Source organism: Gadus morhua, chromosome 8, assembly GCF_902167405.1.
Source record: "Gadus morhua chromosome 8, gadMor3.0, whole genome shotgun sequence".
NCBI classification, from domain to species: domain Eukaryota; kingdom Metazoa; phylum Chordata; class Actinopteri; order Gadiformes; family Gadidae; genus Gadus; species Gadus morhua.
The window spans coordinates 7,108,698-7,128,099 of record NC_044055.1 but is presented as its reverse complement, the minus strand read 5'-3'; the positions used below and the strand labels follow the sequence as shown (position 1 = coordinate 7,128,099).

Here is a 19,402-nt window from a genome sequence, read left to right as displayed (position 1 = left end):
GATGCGATATACTGAAATTTATCGTGTGTGTGTGTGTGTGTGTGTGTGTGTGTGTGTGTGTGTGTGTGTGTGTGTGTGTGCATGTGAGAGAGAGGAGAGAGAGAGAGAAAGAGAGAGGGTGAGGGAGTGGGAAATGGGTGGTTTTGAAAACTGATATTTCATATTCAACAGCATGCCTGCTTTGATTTGATCTGCATTCAACAGCTAAAGCTAGAGATTTATATTATAATTATTTTGTTTGGTATTCTTTCTCGCCAATGTTTTATATATTTCATACTAACTGCTCACAGCATCAATATCATTACTCACTATGACCTGTGAATTTAACATGTCTGCCAAACACTTCATATTAAAAACCTCAGGAGGCCATATTCTCTGTGCAATATAAATATAGATATTCTTTCTCTCTCCCCATCTCTCCAACTCCATGTATCTCTCTCTCTCTGTCCATCTCCACCCCCCTTCCCCCTTCTCTGTTTCCCCCCATCCCCCCATCTCTCTCTCCCATCCATGTCTCTCCCTCTCTCTGCCCCCCCCCCCCCCTTCACCCCGTCTCTCTCTCTCCCCCTCTATGTCTCTCCCTCTCTGTCCTCCCCCCTTTTCCCCTTCTCTCTCTCTCTCCCTGCATGTCTCTCCCTCTCTCCCCTCCCCTCTTCCCCCCGTCTCTCTCTCTCTCTCTCTCTCTCTCTCTCTCTCTCTCTCTCTCTCTCTCTCTCTCTCTCTCTCTCTCTCTCTCTCTCTCTCTCTCTCTCTCTCTCTCTCTCTCTCTCTCTCTCTCTCTCTCTCTCTCTCTCTCTCTCTCCCCCTCCCCATCTCTCTCTCTCTGTGCACAGCACAGCTCTCTCCACCCAGCTGGGCTGCTGTGGCCTTGCCTCTGAATTCCCAGACCACTGCAGCGCATCCGCCCGGAAACAGCACAGATGCCAATGCCGGCTAAGGTGTGAAAACAAGGAAAACGATAGAATGAAGATGTCAGTTATGGCAAACAGAACTCTGTCACACTCCCGTGCAACATCTCTGTCATTGATCATCCGACCGGAGAGTCAAATACACACACACACACACCAACGGACACAGACACGAAAGCACACACACACACACACACACACACACACCAACGAACAAAGACACGAAAGCACACACACAGACACACACACACACACATGCACACACAAACACAACCGACCGCACGCAACCTGGCATACATACAAACATGCAGACAGAATTCCAAATAAACAGACATTCATAAAAACATATGCACACGCTTACAAATAAATAGACACAAACACACTCACTCAGTCACACATCCACACTCACACACTGCCAGCCTGAGGAAGGACAGTGGCAGATATTTTCAACATCGGGGATATTAAATAAACTGTGTGTCTGAGGTTGAATAAACTGTCTTGGTGAGGGAACGAAGAAAAAAAATGAGGCTGCACAGTGCTGGGATTCATGCAGTAACAGAGAGAACAACAAAGGACTCCACACCGATTCCATATCTAATTCATTTCCGGTCCTGAAGACACAGTTTGAGACGGGGAAATTTTTCCTCAGCAGTCAGGGGAAGAGGAGGGCAGGGTGTGTGTGTGTGTGTGTGTGTGTGTGTGTGTGTGTGTGTGTGTGTGTGTGTGTGTGTGTGTGTGTGTATAAATGTGTCTGTGTGCGTTGTGCGTGTGTGTCTGTGAATGTGTGTAAGCGTGTCTGCGTCAGTATGCGTGGATGCTTGGGAATGTGTGTGTGCCTGGCTGCCGAGGCATGTGTATGCGCACATGCATGTCTGTGTGTGTGTGTGTGTGTGTGTGTGTGTGTGTGTGTGTGTGTGTGTGTGTGTGTGTGTGTGTGTGTGTGTGTGTGTGTGTGTTTGAGTGAAGCAGGGGGGGAGTCCATCAGCACTAGTCCAGGGGTTGTTTTCCCTGAAGTCTGTGGAGTTGGGAGAGAGAGAGAGAGAGAGAGAGAGAGAGAGAGAGAGAGAGAGAGAGAGAGAGAGAGAGAGAGAGAGAGAGAGAGAGAGAGAGAGAGAGAGAGAGAGAGAGAGAGAGAGAGAGATCAGGGAGTAGGGAGTCAATGGGAGGACAGGCTGACTGATCGAAGCCCAGACGCTGCAGGTCAACAGCGGGCTGCCCGTCCATGCCGGCGGGGCCTCTTCCAGCCCCACTAGGATGGATCACATGCATCATGGGCCTCCCTCATCACATCTGTCCAGCTGCACTCAATGCACCAGTATTACAAACACATGTTGCTGCGCTTGGGAAGCACATAAGGGTTTGGATAGACACGTGTGTAAGTGTGCGTGTGAATGTGCGTGCATGTGTATGTGTGTGTGTGTGTGTGTGTGTGTGTGTGTGTGTGTGTGTGTGTGTGTGTGTGTGTGTGTGTGTGTGTGTGTGTGTGTGTGTGTGAGAGCAATTAGCTAAAGCTTATCAGGGAAAGTGACAAACATCTGCTTTAGTCACCTTACATTAATCAATGCATTAACGTTTAATAGAATCCATGAATTAGGCAAAATATGTCTACACAAACCTAGTGGGTTCTTAAAGTTGCAAGATGAATACCCGTATCAAATGTCGATGACAGCGGAGGGCCGTGTCACAACGGAAGGGAAAGGCTTGCGTGATTCATCATGGAAAATGTGTACGCAATTAAATGGACACATACAATACACACAATCTCTGCTCCGGCAGTCACCGCAGCGAGGAATATAATCTCCACAAGCATTAAGGGTTCAGATTAAACGCAACACAACCAGAAGAAACAAATAACCCTGCAACAACAACAACAACAACAACGCAACATTATTTTTAATGCTAATGAAACATCCGTCCACAGTATTGTCGTTCGGTTTCTCAATTAGGCGGAACACCTGAACAAACAATATCTCACCGCGCGTGATTCGGCACCTTGGAAACCGTCGACAAACAAATGAGCAATGATAATGTGATGGAGCGAGCTGGAGGTTTTGGCTGTTCGCAAACGCGTTCGTATGCACCACCAGCAGCATCAACCTACCCCCCCCCCCATCTCCACTAACTACATCCCTATTGTTAACTGATGCAGCTCAGCCTTGATTTGACAATCAAATAGCATCTCCCCCTCCTCCCCACAACCCTCCCGCTCTCTTCCTCCACGGAAAATGCTGTCCATATTTTTTAAGGCCAATATTTCTCAAGGCATTTCGCTCGTGGAAAAACAACAATAACGTGCGCGGTTGACTACCGGCGTTCATATTTCAGCTCAGCTCCGCACTGGGCTGCTGTTTTGCCTGACATTTCAAGCTTCCAGACATAACAATGAAAAGCTACCATAAGATATCTTGGCAAGGCTATCTGCCCCGTGTATTGATTGGGCAATGGCCCAACATCTCCTCACTAAAAAGAGATTCAAATATCGAACTTGTCTCAGACATTTATGGAGCCTGTGACCTCAGCCAATGCTAAAGTGGAGTACATACATCATAGTCCATCCTCGCAGGATACAGCGCGTCTCCGAGCCCCCCCCCCCCCCGGTCCAGACAGCGGGTGCCAGTAGGCGAATTGGAGCACACAGAAACAGGTTGTAAGATTCTACTGTATTATTATCATTACTTTCACGGTCCAACGCAGAAGGCATTAAGACACGAGCTCCGTGTGTAAATCAAAAGATGGCTGCCGTTTCATTACAAATTCACGCCAAAGCCAAACATGATAATCAAAGCCTTTCTGCTCGTAACGCGGTGTTAGATTGCCGGTGCGAATGGAATTTCTTACACCTTCTCCCACCCCCCCCCCCCCCCCCCCCCCCCCACCCCCTTCGCTCGCAAGTGGATGAGATAGATTGTGTGGGAGAGGCTCGGAGACAAGAGCTGCTGGTGAGAGATGTTTGTCTCTATCGGCGGCTCCAGGAGGACCTTCATTACAGAGCAAGCAGCTCCTGTCAGTCTTTTCATTACGCCACCATATATATATATATATATATATATATATATATACAGTATTCACCCCTGAAGTCCCAGCAGTCCGCTCCGTCAAGAGAAGCCACTCACAGGGATGTCCTCCTACCCCATCACCACCTCCACCACCACCACCACCACCCCTTCTCTCTCCCTGCCGTGGTGGCTGATTCGGGGGGGGCTCGCAGGCCAGACAGATAGTGCTACCACTGTCCCACTGGAGGCTCAGGAGAGTTGCATGGCAGGCAAGATTGATGACAACCCCCCCCCCCCCCCCCTCTCGTCGTCTAGCGGAAAGTAGCAGGAGACAGAAAGCAGGCGAGGAAGTCCTGTGCACCAGGGCCCGCTTATGGGCCCTGATGGACTTGTCATCCTCTTCATAAACAGCTGGGACGTGTCAGCGCGGGTCGGGGCGCGGCCGCGGAGGGTGGCCCCAGAGCCCCCAGGGCACCGGGACCCCCCCCGTGGGCGGGACGGGGAGCGGACGCCTGGGGAGGGGGGGGAGGGCTCTCTCTCTCTCTCTCTCTCTCTCTCTCTCTCTCTCTCTCTCTCTCTCTCTCTCTCTCTCTCTCTCTCTCTCTCTCTCTCTCTCTCTCTCTCTCTCTCTCTCTCTCTCTCTCTCTCTCTCTCTCTCTCTCTCTCTCTCTCTCTCTCTCTCTCGGTGCCAGGAGATTTGTTTATTTGTGTCAAGGACAAGGAAAGATAGAAGAGGGCATACTGGAAGTTTCCTTTCTGTGACTTCTGAGCCAGGGATGGAACACAGCAAACCACGACTGGAGTCCAATTCCCCGCCAACACATTTTCTTGCTGTTTGAACCAAGATTTGTTCTCATTCGTTCTCTCTCAAGTGTAGCCTGTGTGATATGACATTTTAAAAAAAAAGTAGACGGTCATAAAACCGAACATGTAAATAACCAGATGCAATCGCAGCAGGATATTACAATGTCCTTATTTGGTAAAAAAAAACAGAAATTGAAATTGGAGCTTGATAGCAAAAGCTTTGAGTGACGTATTCTCTGATGCACACAAACCAAACTATAAAAAAGGCAATGGGAATATCAATTGAGAAAGATTTTTTTTTTTCACACCTCATCCACCTGCTTGAATATGAAAGGCCAGGAGGGAAAATGGAGCATAGAAATCATTTCATACAGTCTGCCATTGACAATATTCACTTATTTTCCTCCAGAATCGTTGTTGTCTCTGTCACAATTCAATCTACAGCCCACTCTCCACCACGCTGTATAATACCTAGTTAAAGCCAGCAGGGTGTGAAATGGTGTTTGGAAATAAATGAAACAGACTACGGAACGCGGTGAAGTTGGAAGATATTACCATGTCAAGATGACAGACAAGTCCTGGAATGGAGGGTGGGGAAAAAAATAAAAGTTATTATCCCAAAGAGGAGCCGCGGCGATGGTTGGATTAAATAGAAGCTGTGGAACCCCATTCAGGCGGTGGTGGCGGTGGCGGACAGATACACACACACCACCACCCCCACCATCATGAGGCACCCCCACGCCTTCTAGTGCACGGGGGACACCATCCGCTGGTTCATGTATAGGAAATGGACTTGAGTTGGGAGGGGGAGGGAGGGGGAGGGAGGGAGGGAGGGAGGGAGGGATGAAAGCACAGCACGCAAAAAATAACAACCTGATGATCTGTCCGTTTTTCATCTGGGGCACTGACGCACGCCACCACGCGCACACACACACACACACACACGCTCAAACACGCACACACTTAAGGGCGCAAACACGCTCTCACACACACACACACACACACACACACACACACACACACACACATACACACATACACACAGGGGAGAGCACAGACTCACACGGGGGGAAACAGACACACACACACACACACTTAAGGGCAGAAACACACACACACAGACACACACACACACACACACACACACACACACACACACACACACACACAGGGGGAAAACACAAACACACACATTAAGGGCGCAAACACACACACACACACACACACACTCAGTGTGTGGTTTCGGCCCCCCCTTGTCATTGATGGTCTAAATAAAGTGTTTTTGGAGGAAGCTTTGGCGGGAAGGGCGTCTCTTAGGGCTCCTCCCGGTCTGATTATCAGCCGGACTGATGAGTCACACGCACAGCACAGGGCATCGCTGGCAGACTGACCAACATATTGTCAGCCTTATTAATATCTGAAGGTAGACAGTTGTATACGCTGGCCGGGCTGAAACCAAAGGACACGCTGATTTATGAGGAGGCTGGAGATTGGATGAGACGGTTGTGGCGGTACGAAGATGCGTCGGGTAAAGGAGGAAAGTGACGCGTGCGATTTCTAAATATGAAATAACAAATATAATAATGGGTGTTTTTCGCCTTGGCTCAGGTGCTCTTTCAATCGGGTGCTCGTCTTTCATTTAACACTCGGGGAGCGACCCCTGTGTTGAACTGTTTTCATTATTGAAATTCGTTTTGCCTCATTATCTAGGAATATCCTTATTTTCATCAATGCCCTCATTTACATTGACAAAGAAGGTTTGGTGTAAGGCACATAAAATAAAATAAATAAGTAAGAGAATTCTTAATTTGTATGCATAATCCGTTTTTTTTAATAATCTTACAAAACACATCATCAGTTGGACAAAACTATTCATAGGCATAATTCTATTGTTTTCATAGGTCAACTCGATTTATAAAATGCTACCCTGGCTTTGCATTGACATCGGACGTGAAAACCCTTTATGCCAGACGTTAATCTGGTAGGTGCTGCCCCCTGCTGGGGTATGCTGGCTCTACGTTGTATGCAAAGAGTACTGACAGCATTTGTGGTATGCTTATGCTATATTTTCGTTCTAAAGGAGAAGTAACGCTGGACAGTGGGGCAATTTTTCATTAAGGTGGCAGCAAATAACCAGTCGCTGTTTGGTCCATCTCGGTTCAGACTTTTGCTCAATAAATGATAAGACAAAAACAACAACATTTGTAACACAATGTTCTCAATGCATCTAAATGTATCTTATTTAACCTGTTCCTGTACTATTGATGTGATGTGGACCTGGTCTCGTCTGTATCCTTGCAAGCACCACAAAACTCACTTTTTCCAGCAGTAGAGCGGAGTAGGAAACACAGAGAATATGGCCTCAGGAAATAGACTCCTGTCCACTCTGCCCGCCAAGCTGCCTGATGGACAGCGACATATCCATTGAAATGTTGATCTGCCTATTGAGAACACATCCACATATGTCTTCAATGGCGACCAACAATGACAAGATACTCCTGAAGACCGAGAATATATCCTGAAGATCCCATTTGGGAAGAATCAATACTATCTGACATACAGATATTATAGTGTCTGGCTTAACCTTTGCCAAAGATTCTGACATCATCATCATCATCAACAACAACACCTGGATATACCCTGTATCGGATCAGTTTCTCACCCTGAGCCGGTCGAACATTTCAGCGCAGGAGATAGAATCAACGACGACGTCAGCCTTCAGTTTGAGCGAGCTGTAGTCTCTCTCTTCTGAGAGCTCATCTCTGTCAGCAGGGCACGCCGGCCTCCTGAAGGTGCATGCGGTACGGTGGTCAAATACAACACGACATGCGATTTAAAAGGGGCGATATCATTCCAGCAGGTGTGGGGGTGATTGGCCGTTACAAGCCGTTTGAAAATCAGCCTTCCCTGTTCCCTATTGACTTCATTAGTTGGTATGTCAACCTAGATTTATGCTGGATAGATCATTCCACCAGCCTACCTAGTGGACTGTGGCAAATTGTTGCTTGTCTATCCAACATACATCTAGGTGGACACGCCCACTACTGAGGTCACCAAACACAGGGAAAGGCCTGTAATGGCTAGTCAGACTCATACCTGGTGGCATAATATCACCCCTTTAAAATGGAGGCCATGTAGGCCTGTCCACGAATACAGGACGGACTCCCTAACGACACAGAGACGGATCGTTAGAAAGTGGGTCAGTAAGAGCAAAGGGCGATGAATAGTGTCCATCTATAAAACCGCGTGCTTGTGGAGTAAACAGCCCGCCGGTGTACGAGGTAGGCCTCAAAACCGGGGTCCACGTTTCAGAGTTCCTCATGGTGCGACGTCGAAATGGACAGATGCTTCGGATGAGCCTGCTGACGGCTTTCCAAGAACGTTTCTGGAGGTAGAGACGAGAGAGCGAGAGCGAGAGAAGAAACGTGAGGTAGAAAGAGGGTGAGAGAGAGAGAGAGAGAGAGAGAGAGAGAGAGAGAGAGAGAGAGAGAGAGAGAGAGAGAGAGAGCGTAGCTTTTGTTTGATGCTCTGAGAGGCAGTGAGAGAACATAACAGATTGGGGAGGCAGCTTGGGAGGCAAGCCGTGGGCCCAACGATACAATGAGTAAGTGTTGACAACTCACCCATTTAAAAGCGTCTGCGCTCTGATGCCTCTCAGGGAAGGTGTTCTGATCAATTCTACTTGTGTTTATTCTAAGCAAATCTGATGTTTAAATTTGGGTTTTTAACGCAGCCACAACCTTCCTCCATCCGGGGAACATCAAGAGGGGACGAAGAACATCTTAATATCTCAATGTCCTGTTCTGTAACCAATTTTTATTCTATGATGAACTCTTCAAAATATGCTTCCCCGTTGTCATGACAACATATCGTTTAAGGATTTTGTCAAAAACGACTCTGCACTTCAAACCAACTCCACCAATGTTTCACATTCCATTAATAATATTCGAAAAAAAAGAATTCAAACTGATGCAATGCGATTATGTAGAAGCTATGCTATTAAGGGGTAGTTGCAATTAACAAATACAAACCAACCAAAATAAACAAAAGAAACACTGATGGAGTCAATACATGAAACTGCTTCAGTCCATACTGTCTCAGATGTGATGGGTACACGGCAGCTTTACCCTGCAGATGTTTTTGCAGCCAGAGGCCACGCTCCCGGGCCCTGGCCTGGTTTGCAAGAGCGAGGTCATGCAGGTCTTATAAATTAGATAAAATAGGAGTCAGCCTTCCATAGAATGGGTTCAGCAATACCCATTCACACATTGGGTTTGATGCAACATAATTGGTCGTTTCGACATGATCATTTTGTATATTAAGTTTCTCTTGACATATCCCACTTGAAGTGTTGATTTGGTTCGAATAAACAATTTTCAATTGACTGTGTTACGTACCTTTCTCATGCGTCTTGTAGTCCAGATGGATGGTCGCCCCTCGCCTGACGTCCCCCAGGGGGAGCCCTCGTTCAGAGGTACCACTGCAGTGTAGCAGAAGATCGCTGACCCAGGTTCCTGCAACACCCTTATCCGCCACACCTTCTGCCTCGGCGCATCCCGTCCCCCGGGGGGCGCTGTGCACCAACAACTGACAACTCTTTTGCTTTTTGCTGTCTTTTTTGCTGCCTCTTGGCCAGGACTACCTTGAAAAATTGTTTTTTAATTTCAATGGGACATTCCCATTGAGATACCAACCAGATGTGTGGGAAGACATTTGTCCTCTTCTTCCAAGAATCAGTAGAACGTACGAGCCAGAATCTGAAAACAAATAAAACAAAATGAGAATAAATCCTTGAACTAAATTGTACAATAGGAATGTGATGCAGATGCACAGTCATGGATAAAAAGCTTTGATATTTAATTTGAAAAAATGAGGCATGTCTCACGGCCGCCACCTTATGTACATTCAACGTTGTACAATTGATACAGAGTCACACCTAGTTCTCGCTTGGCAGCGTGAATCAAGGTCGTTGCGTTTCCGCAGGGCAAACACCTCCCCCTCCCTCCCCCTCCCAAGGTGCGTGGCTGTGTTCTCAGCCAGAGTCAGCTTCCCTGCTGCCCTCTCCTTGAACCCTCAGGGAGTGTTTATTAGGCCGCCCTGCTACCGCGCCGGCAGATATGCCCACAGACAGGTGGTCATCGCAGTGCTGAGGGACATGCCGCAGACGGGGGCCCTGGTGGTGGTGGTGGTGGTGGTCTGGGCGCACGACCGGTGGTCAGAACGGACGGCAAATGAAATATGGGCGTATTGATGAAGGAGTAAGGGGCTGCGTCCGTCCCTGGGTGTTTGAAGATGGAGGGGAGGGGTGCCCGGTTTGCCATAGCGACAGAGCCGGCACTCAACCCTAGCTTGCCTCCCCTTCGTTCCCGGGACGCTCCTACTACGTTGCGGACGTCCCGGTGAACCGTCTCGCCCTCGTTCGGACCGGTGTGCTACATGGTGGCACTGCCACTCTGCGTCCTCTGCGTCTTCTAAAAGGCGACCACATCAGCAGTCTGGGGCTGTCGGGTCCCTCTTCATCCCCGAGCCGCGACCCTGAACCGGGCCTTCGGTGACCCCTGAAGAGAGGCGCCCTCCTGGGCTCCAGACCTCCGTCATAGCCCAGGTCTGCGTATCCTCTGGCGATGGAGGAGCAGTCGACCGTGTTATCGCCTTGTTGCAGACCCAGAGACACCGAGGCAGCCCATAGGACCGGGGTTCAATTCCTGCTCGCGGCCCTTTGCTGCACGTCTCCCCCTCTCTCTCCCATACCTTCCTGACTTACTCTACAATAAAAAGGATCAAACTTTCACTTTTGAAAAAATAAGTAAGTGCATTGAAAGACTTTTACCATAGGTGAGGCGACAGGCGGCCATGATGCTGGAGCCCACCGGGAGTTGGAAGGCCTTGATGAAGGCGTAGTGGGCCTGGTAGTGAGCCCTCTGGCCTGGGTCCCTCCGAAGGGCCATGTGAAGCAAGTGGTCCACTCTCACGCAGAAGGTCCCCAAGTCTTCTCCTTAATATCCTGACGTACACGGACACACAAACGCACACAAGCATACACCCATGGACGCACACACAGACAGGGGATAAACTTTAGACACAATTGTGCTACAACTTGAACGTGGCAACATATATACACACACACACACATATATACACACACACACACACACACACACACACACACACACACACACACACACACACACACACACACACACACACACACACACACACACACACACACACACACACATGCTGGATACCTATATGGGGATGAGTACCTTTGAGCTGACATGAGGAGGGTACCTGGAGCAGCTCTCTGCAGAGGGAGAAGTGGTGGTAGAGCTCTGTCTGTTTGAAGTATGAGAAGTGTTGGTTTTGAATCCACTGGTAAAATCCATCATTCTGTGCTGCCTGTACAGACGGGGATGAGACCGTGACTATCGTAATGTCATCGAATACTGTTGTTTTTACAGCATAATAAGTAGAACACTTACCTTTCCTGCAGGGATCTCCGGACACAAAAAACACCTGTTACCAGATGGCTCCTACCAGTGGAAGTGGTCAAGCCCCTGCCAGAGCCCCAGGTGGTGCACGGACATATCAAATGTTTTTTTTTAACTAATTTAAACTATCCTCAAACTATAGATGAAACCGGTCATTCTATAGGCTAAATAATAATAAAAAAAATAATAATAAAATAACGTTGTGATGTTTTAAACAGAAACATTCGTTTTAAATCCTTCAGTTAGAACAACAGGCCAACGTTCTTGTCTGTGCACTTTTGGTGCAGGCAAGCGTTTGCCTTCTCTCTTTTAGGAATTAGCGATTTTTCTATGGTAAGAAGATGTTGGCAAAATACCTTAGCAGTGAATCTTGGATCAATTCATAATGATGATTTGAATATGTTCGTGTCGTGTGTATGCACCATTGCACCTTCACCCAATCGGTACTCTTGTCTGCATATTTTTTTTTGTTTATGTAACCTCCAAAAAACTAGCTGTAATTCTGTAGTTCAACCACTTGGGGGCGTTTGGGGACATTAATTACCTCAGTTTGGGGTGGATGATAAACAAGGAAAGTGGGGCAGACGTGTTTTTTCCTAGTCATCACGTTTTAGGTACAAACGTTATGAAACCCAAATAAAAAATATTTCATCTGCCAATCAGACAAACAAAGTTGTTTTCCTTTCTTTGCGTGAAATTGAGGGCAAACGCTGAAGATTTCAGAATTTTTTTGGGCATGTGCTGCACAAGAAACTCTCCTCCAAGTTGAGGGCGTTGCGCTTCGCTCCCGACCAATGACGGCCGCTCGTCACCGCGGAGTAAACATGTCGAGATTTCTCTGACCAATCCGAAACGCGGACGTCCCTATCCATCTTGTTATAAATTTGACTGGATCTGGGATTTTGAGGTATCAGAGAATGAGACAACAACTACTAAGAGTTTCAAGAACAACTCCTGGGACCTTTCTGTCCTTTAGCTTTTTTTTCTTCCAACCTATTCTTTTTAAAGGTAATTGTTTTCTCTTTATTGTTTGGGTGATTTGGTAAGATTCATATTTAATGCCTTTCATCTCGTATCATTGACGTTGATTGTTTTTTGCTGCCATATGTAATTGCATAGGAACAGTGTTTTTGTGTGGGGGGGAGGGGGGGGGCAATTATGTAATGGTGCTTCGGTCTGGCATAAGTGTAACCATGACTACAATGCGTGGCTGTGTACGGCAGCATGGAGGCACATCGTACGGTGTATATACATAGTTACATTCCCTAATACCATGTTTGATGTAGTAACTTAAGAGCGCAATCTTCGTCCACTGTGGACCGTCGGGAGGGAGAGATTTCAGCCGCGATTTAAGCAGTTTAGTCCAATGTGGACGTATGTATGAACGCTTCCTTTGTTTTGGCTTTGGACCGCAGTGAACATGCTAAAGTGAGGCTGCGAGACCTGCGTTTGCATGCTCTTATCCCTTCTAGAATATAGAACAATGGTGTGCAACACACGCTGTGTGTTGCACAAACATGTGCGCCTTAACGTGCCCGGGGAAACCCTCGTCTCACGCCGCCTCTCTCCTCCCGTCTCCAGGTGTGTTATAACAGACGATAAGATGGCTACGTCCGCCAGCGCCTGCTTGAGTAAAGTTGTAAAACAACGGTACATGGAGCTCCCCCAGGGAGACAAGGTCCAGGCCATGTACATCTGGATCGACGGCACCGGAGAGGGTCTTCGGTGCAAAACCCGAACGCTCGACTCCGAGCCCAAGAGCATCGAAGGTAAAGGCACAAGGGTTACGTAATATGCTCATTGTTCCCATCCTCCATGCGTTTACTATAGGCCTACAGCGTTTCCTCAATAGCGCTGAGGATTCTTAAGTCAGTGGATGTACCGCCTTTATTAACCTGTCATTTCCTGTTGGTCGGTAGATCTCCCCGAGTGGAACTTCGATGGCTCGAGCACCTACCAGTCGGAGGGCTCCAACAGCGACATGTATCTCATTCCCGCCGCGATGTTCCGTGACCCGTTCCGTAGAGACCCCAATAAACTAGTGCTGTGCGAGGTGATGAAGTACAACCACAAACCTACAGGTAACTCGACGGTGGCTTTGACATTGATTAGTCATAGCCAATCAAGACGCGTGTATGCAAATGAAAGCGAAGGGATCTGTTAATAACTATAATAATTGTGCGCACGCAGAAACAAACCTGCGACTGGCGTGCAACAAGGTAATGGACATGGTGAAGGACCAGCACCCCTGGTTCGGCATGGAGCAGGAGTACACCATTCTGGGCACCGACGGGCATCCCTTTGGCTGGCCGTCCAATGGGTTCCCCGGACCCCAAGGCAAGGGCCTACTTCTGACACAACTGCCTTCTGAAAGGTGTCCATGAAGTGACGAGGTCCTAACTATAGTCGTGCCGTCACACAGGTCCATACTACTGTGGCGTGGGGGCCGACAAGGCCTATGGCAGAGACATCGTGGAGGCTCATTACAAAGCCTGCCTGTACGCCGGAGTGGACATCTGTGGAACCAATGCTGAAGTGATGCCTGCACAGGTAACCCAACATCTGGTGTAGTGAACCACTGGTTGGTTGGTGGGTCGGCTTGCCCAGACGATGTGGATGTGTCGTTTGGGGGGGGGGGGGGAAGAGAGAGATGCTTACTGGCTTTGCCTCTGCGTCTCCAGTGGGAGTTCCAGGTGGGGCCGACGGAGGGGATCAAGATGGGCGACCACCTGTGGGTGGCCCGCTTCATCCTGCACCGCGTGTGCGAGGACTTTGGCGTGGTGGCGTCCTTCGACCCCAAGCCAATCCAGGGCAACTGGAACGGCGCCGGCTGCCACACCAACTTCAGCACCAAGGAGATGAGGGAGGAGGGTGGGCTGAAGTGAGTCCCTTTCCCACTGGGGGGGGGGGGGGGTTGTACTGCTTCCAGCCGTCGCGTCGCCACTCGACCACGCCGGGGCCCTAACCTGTACCTTCCTCGTCTTCTCCCCCCCCCTCCCCCCTCCCCCCAGGGCCATTGAGGAGTCCATCGAGCGGCTGGGCAAGAGGCACCACTACCACATCCGCGCCTACGACCCCAAGGGGGGTCTGGACAACGCCCGGCGCCTCACGGGCCGCCACGAGACCTCCAACATCCACGAGTTCTCGGCGGGCGTGGCCAACCGCGGCGCTAGCATCCGCATCCCGCGCAGCGTGGGCCAGGAGCAGAAGGGCTACTTCGAGGACCGTCGTCCGTCCGCCAACTGCGACCCGTACGCCGTGACGGAGGCCCTGATCCGCACCTGCCTGCTGGCGGAGGAGGGCGAGGAGCCCACGGAGTACTAGGCCCACTGAAAGACTCACACGCACGCGCGCGCGCGCACACACACACAAACCCCACCGTCCACCTGTGTTTTATCTGAGTTTACTTTGTATTTTATTTTTAACGGCTGAAAGGCGAACTAGTACTGTATTCTTTTTCTTCCCTTGAAATGATAAAAATGTAACCTGCTAGTTTTTTTTTTTTTGAATATGGTCGACTTGCCAAGTGAAGAGGGTGGGGGTGGGGTGGGGGTGTCTGGTTGGTAGCGGCAGGAAGGGTACACCTTTCCCCCCCCCCCGTGTGTTAGGGAGGGGTGGGATGGATTTCGTAATGTTTTTTAAAAACTTGCTTAATGATGTAACGTAGTCTTTTCTAAACGACTAAAGCACATGGACACTGAAGAGTAGAGCTGCTATTGGCCGAACATCATGTGTAATTTCTAAAATGAGTCTTGACTAGTTTAACTGTTATATCGTGACCTGCCTTTTCCAACTATCCAATCTTAAATGTTACTAATACTTTTGAGAACTGTTTTTATTTTTAAATGGCACCATTGGAGGTCTCCAGATTTTTGGACATGCTGGGTTTGTAAGTTCGTACGGTACACTTTGTAGATGTTTGTACTCATCAGACCTTTTTGTCTTAACATCGTTCCCTTGCCATTTGTAGAGTTTCTGTTCAACTCATGAAGGAGTTTTATCCTTTGTCTACTGCTATATTGTAATTCACCTGATTTGGTAAAAGCGTGATTTTTACTGGATCTTTCTGTTTTCCTTGAAACATTTAAAACTTATTTTATGACACGAATGCTGTGACTTTTCATTTGGCAGCGTTGCAGCAGACGACTTTATTAGATTTCCTCTAGACTCTTGATGTGAATCTGACCTGAGGCCTGCAACCAGTTCTCATTATGATGAGCAGGCAAAAAAGAAATGGGTCAATACTAGATTGCCCAAAATAACACTACCCTGTGACCAAAGGGCATACTTCTACATTCTCCGCTCTTCACTGAAAACAAGGGATATTCTCCCATTGTTTTTTGTTTGAAGGAAATAAGCTTTTCAAAAGCTGTATATCTGACTTCATATTTTGTAAATGTTGGCTCATAGGGACCAATTTTTGGTCTCTTAAAGGGAAGGCGGATAAGGTTTTACAGTTTACCTCAGGCATTTAAGCTGTTGCTACCTTGCCGTTATATAAAGCACATTCCGTAAGTACAGAAGATCCTACCTCAGCAAAATAAGTATTTATCTTTGGTTTTCTTCCTTGCACTTCAGGGGGAAGGGCATTGGGTCTGAAGTTTGCCACGACCTTTTACCTACATCCAAATGTTCTCACAACAGAGACTGACCTTGCTCTGATTGGCTCCATGGGGATCATGACGGCCAATCAGACAGGGGAGGGCAGGTTTAACTCTTTGTTAGGGAAGGGCTTTTCAGAAGCTGTAGTCATACTTTCAACTGAAAAAAGTGAACTTTGTTTTGCAAAGTTCTGTTTGAAAAAGGTTGAAATAAGGTTTTGGTGAAATGGTTTTCACAGAAAGGTGTTTGTATTTATTTATTTCACCTTTGTTTATTCAGGAGGTCTCATTGAGGTTAGGGACTTCTTTGGCAAGCATGACCTGACAAACAGTTTAAGCAAGACAAAATATACTGTGTTATACTGTCCCCGCCGACTCTGTAAACAACACAAAATAGAACCACATCTAAGAACCGAGTCAACAGAGAAAGATCTGCCCCAAAGCACTGGAGGGGATACAGAAGAGGGATCAACTCCTCTCCAGTTCACCACCACTGAGGGGAGAGACCAGGAAGGCCAGCCTGCACTCACCCTGGTATTAAGATGACTCCACAGTTCGATGGAATCCATGGCAGGGTGACAGAGTGTACAAAGCAATCCGTCTTTGGTCCGATAGCTTAACTCAGTGTCGTAGCGAGTACTTATAGCTGCTTATTTTGTGTGTTATTTCTGTGCTCCACAGAGAATCAGAATTAGCAAGCAAGCAGTAGAACATGTTTCTGATTGTTCATCGTATTAGTTCTTGTAAAATCTCTAAAATCGTACTATTTTACTATTTTTCGGGGATCAATAATTTAAAGTGTTTTTCATTTAGAAGGGGGACAAATGTGTTTCTTGCCAATGGTTGACTTGTCCTTTGTTTACTGCTCATTAGGATATATGGATGTAAGCAAATGAATGCTATTTGATATTATACCGATTTATATGTATGTAGATGTGTTTGTGTGTGTGTGTTAACTGTTTTCTCTCCGTCTCTGTGGTGCAGATTATCAAGCAGCCGACAGAGCCATCACGCGGAATCCCAATCAGCTTCTTCAGAAGCCAAAGCGATGGAGGAGGGGGGGGGGGGGGGGGGGGGGGTGGTTGTACAAAGGACTGGGAGGGATGCTGCTCTGTTGCTATAGCGACCGCCGGAATGTACAGGCTCAACCCAGTTGGCTCCAGCATGAAACGGGTGCAATGGGCAAAAAAAACATGGATGTTATGCAACGAGAAATATGAAGGAGAAAAAAAGATGAAATTGGGTCTCATAAATGGAACAGCACAGTGGCCCTTCGGCGAAAGACATGTCCAAGACGCCGGGCAGCCAACCCTGCACCCATATGGGGGTAAATCAATGCACATCCCCCCACCACCACCGCGGTGTTGGCTTTTATCAGCCAGGAGACGGATGTTGCTCCCATGAAACACACATGGAGTCAGAGCTTTGAGGGTTCTCCATCCACCACATGTAGGATTCTCCTGCCACTGGCTTTCGTTGTGTAACGCCAAACCAGTTTGAACCAGTACTTATTAGATTAAAGGCACTGCAGCATGAAAATGAAGGAAAAGGCTAGAAGTGACACACATATACTATACGCATAAGGACATTCCTGCACACAGAAGGCTTGCAGCCTGCGTCTTTGCAATTAGTTTCAATGCCTGTTATGATTAATCAAATTAGGTGATTTTTAGGGCAAGTTATGGAAGTCTACCACACACACACACACATGCATGCCGACACATGCACAAACAGCCACACACCCACACACTTTCAAATGCACATGTACATGGTGCCTACATGTAAGTGAAAGCAGACGGACGGAGATATCATCTCTCACATTGAGACGCACGTGCATGGGGGATACATATACACACAGAGTGACTGGCAGGGCTGCACATTCACCTCAGAGGCATCATGCATTGATGCTCGCGCCTCACGCGTTTTTTTAACAAGAAGTCGAATCTCTGTCGACGGTGGGAGGCCGTCTGATTGGCCTGGAGCTAAACCCTCTACATGTAGTCATGCCTACCTGGCCTGTGATTGGACTCACTGATGTAGTGTGACACAGTGACACAGTACTGCCTACGCTGCCGACGAGCAACCTGAGAGGGCCAAGAACATCCTTCTAGCGTGGAACGGGACACGCAGGCTGTGGTCCGTGAGCCTCTTCGTTGTCGGGACGATGTTAATATTAATGGTCTTGAATCTATTGTTAGTCATGTCTTGGCCTCCGTGTGTTAGGCAGAGCATTATATGTGTGGAGATTGTGTCTTTGGGATCTAATGGAGGTCCATAGGACATGATGTTGATTGGATACATGTATAAATATGAATATGATACATGTTTTTATATGGTGCATGACCAGTAGATCATCCCAGTGGAAGTCGCCGGGCCCGAACTGATTCTGTGGTTGCCGGGAGGAGTAAGCCACACCATCCTACTTAGTTTTTTTCAAGGATTTCTTCTCAAGGAAGAAAGCACCAGTACAGATGACCATTTGGACTTAAACAGGGCCTGCTTCATACTCATTTTCAACTCACAAGAAAGGGCCACTGGGTTCCATGTTTGATGCATTCGCACTCAAAGTTTGGTTACGGGAAAGCAAGTGTTTTGCACTAAAAGTGCGAGCGTTTACCGGGTCAGTTTGCAGTCCCCTTACATAAAACCTTGTTGCTTTTCATTGCATTGTAAAACAAAATGAAAGAAAGAATAGAATTCTGTTTACCGGGAAATAGGAAGGGGGTTGACCTGCATCTGTAACCCGTCCCCCCCCCGCCCCCCAACAAAACAGCAGGCTTTGGTAGGGGGTATGTCACATGAACCAAACCACAACGCCCCCAACAGAAGGGCGGTTCAGGCAGCAGTTAAACCTTGCATGAGCATGTCTCAAACAACCCACAGGGCCAAGTCATTCACAAGAAGAGATCGGTGGATCCATTTCTGTAGGCCAGCCTTTGTTTTTGCTTCATAGCAGTTCAAGCTAAGTGGAAACTGTTCCAGCTCTTCCATAGCTGGGATGTTTGTGAGCCAGAACGCTGCCTATCGTCAGGAACGGGATCCAAACAATTCTACTCAAGAGCTGCAAGTCACTGAAGAGCACTCCTACCCCGATGGGTGTCCAGCTGAATTTCGCAGACTGGGGGGGGTTGTGCTTTGTTGCACACACGCACACGCACACACACACACACACACACACACACACACACAAACAATGTAAGAGGCCTCTCATTTCCACCCCCCACTCTGTTTCCCAGCAAGAGGCCGCCTCTGTCCATGTCCCTCTGCTATATTTGCTGATATTTCCCTCTGCTGTATTCTACACAGGTTGTGTGTGTGTTTGCCTCGTCCCCATGACCTTTATGCACTATCTAATCAGCTGTGGCGCGTTTGACCGATGATTTTGAAGATATGCTCCGTTAGCAAAGAGAGCTATCGCCGCGCGCACGGAACAATCTGTCGAAGTTGGACAACAATATGCCGTATTCTTATTTATGGTAAAACACACCACCTAGGGTTACAAGGATATGGTTTACACTAGGACTGTTCCGCCGGACAAAGATAGAGGCAATCAGCTCTCTTTATCAGTCCTCATATGATCTTACGGGCATATGAGGACAACC

General features: G+C 48.0%; 1 protein-coding gene and 1 long non-coding RNA gene across 5 annotated transcripts; one reads left to right on the top strand and one right to left on the bottom strand.

The window, feature by feature from the left end:
• Positions 1-5,897: 5,897 nt before the first annotated feature.
• On the bottom strand, positions 5,898-11,648 carry LOC115549025 (uncharacterized). 4 transcript variants are annotated; one of them, XR_003977685.1, is made up of 6 exons: positions 11,191-11,648; positions 10,975-11,107; positions 10,539-10,712; positions 7,805-9,465; positions 7,371-7,494; positions 5,898-7,149 (listed from the first exon to the last, which is right to left on the bottom strand). It is a non-coding gene; the product is annotated as an uncharacterized LOC115549025 (long non-coding RNA). The 4 variants fall into 4 exon arrangements; XR_003977683.1 differs by having other exon boundaries at positions 7,371-9,465; positions 11,191-11,265; positions 11,556-11,648; XR_003977684.1 differs by having other exon boundaries at positions 5,899-7,149; positions 7,371-8,093; positions 9,106-9,465.
• A 332-nt stretch (positions 11,649-11,980) lies between these two features.
• Positions 11,981-15,307, top strand: LOC115549024 (glutamine synthetase). The gene is made up of 7 exons (XM_030364005.1): positions 11,981-12,207; positions 12,781-12,968; positions 13,119-13,280; positions 13,390-13,536; positions 13,622-13,749; positions 13,881-14,080; positions 14,211-15,307. Exons 2-7 carry the CDS (start codon positions 12,803-12,805, stop codon positions 14,521-14,523), a joined length of 1,116 nt encoding a protein of 371 aa, XP_030219865.1. The 5' UTR covers positions 11,981-12,207; positions 12,781-12,802; the 3' UTR covers positions 14,524-15,307.
• The last annotated feature ends 4,095 nt before the right edge of the window (positions 15,308-19,402 follow it).

What these genes read in the sequence shown, in the direction of transcription:
- LOC115549024 (XM_030364005.1), top strand. Translation starts at nt 12,803, where the DNA reads ATGGCTACGTCCGCCAGCGCCTGCTTGAGTAAAGTTGTAAAACAACGG. An exon ending in TGGGTTCCCCGGACCCCAAG is followed by an intron (nt 13,537 to 13,621) that starts GCAAGGGCCTAC and finishes GCCGTCACACAG; the next exon opens with GTCCATACTACTGTGGCGTG. An exon ending in AGGGAGGAGGGTGGGCTGAA is followed by an intron (nt 14,081 to 14,210) that starts GTGAGTCCCTTT and finishes CCCTCCCCCCAG; the next exon opens with GGCCATTGAGGAGTCCATCG.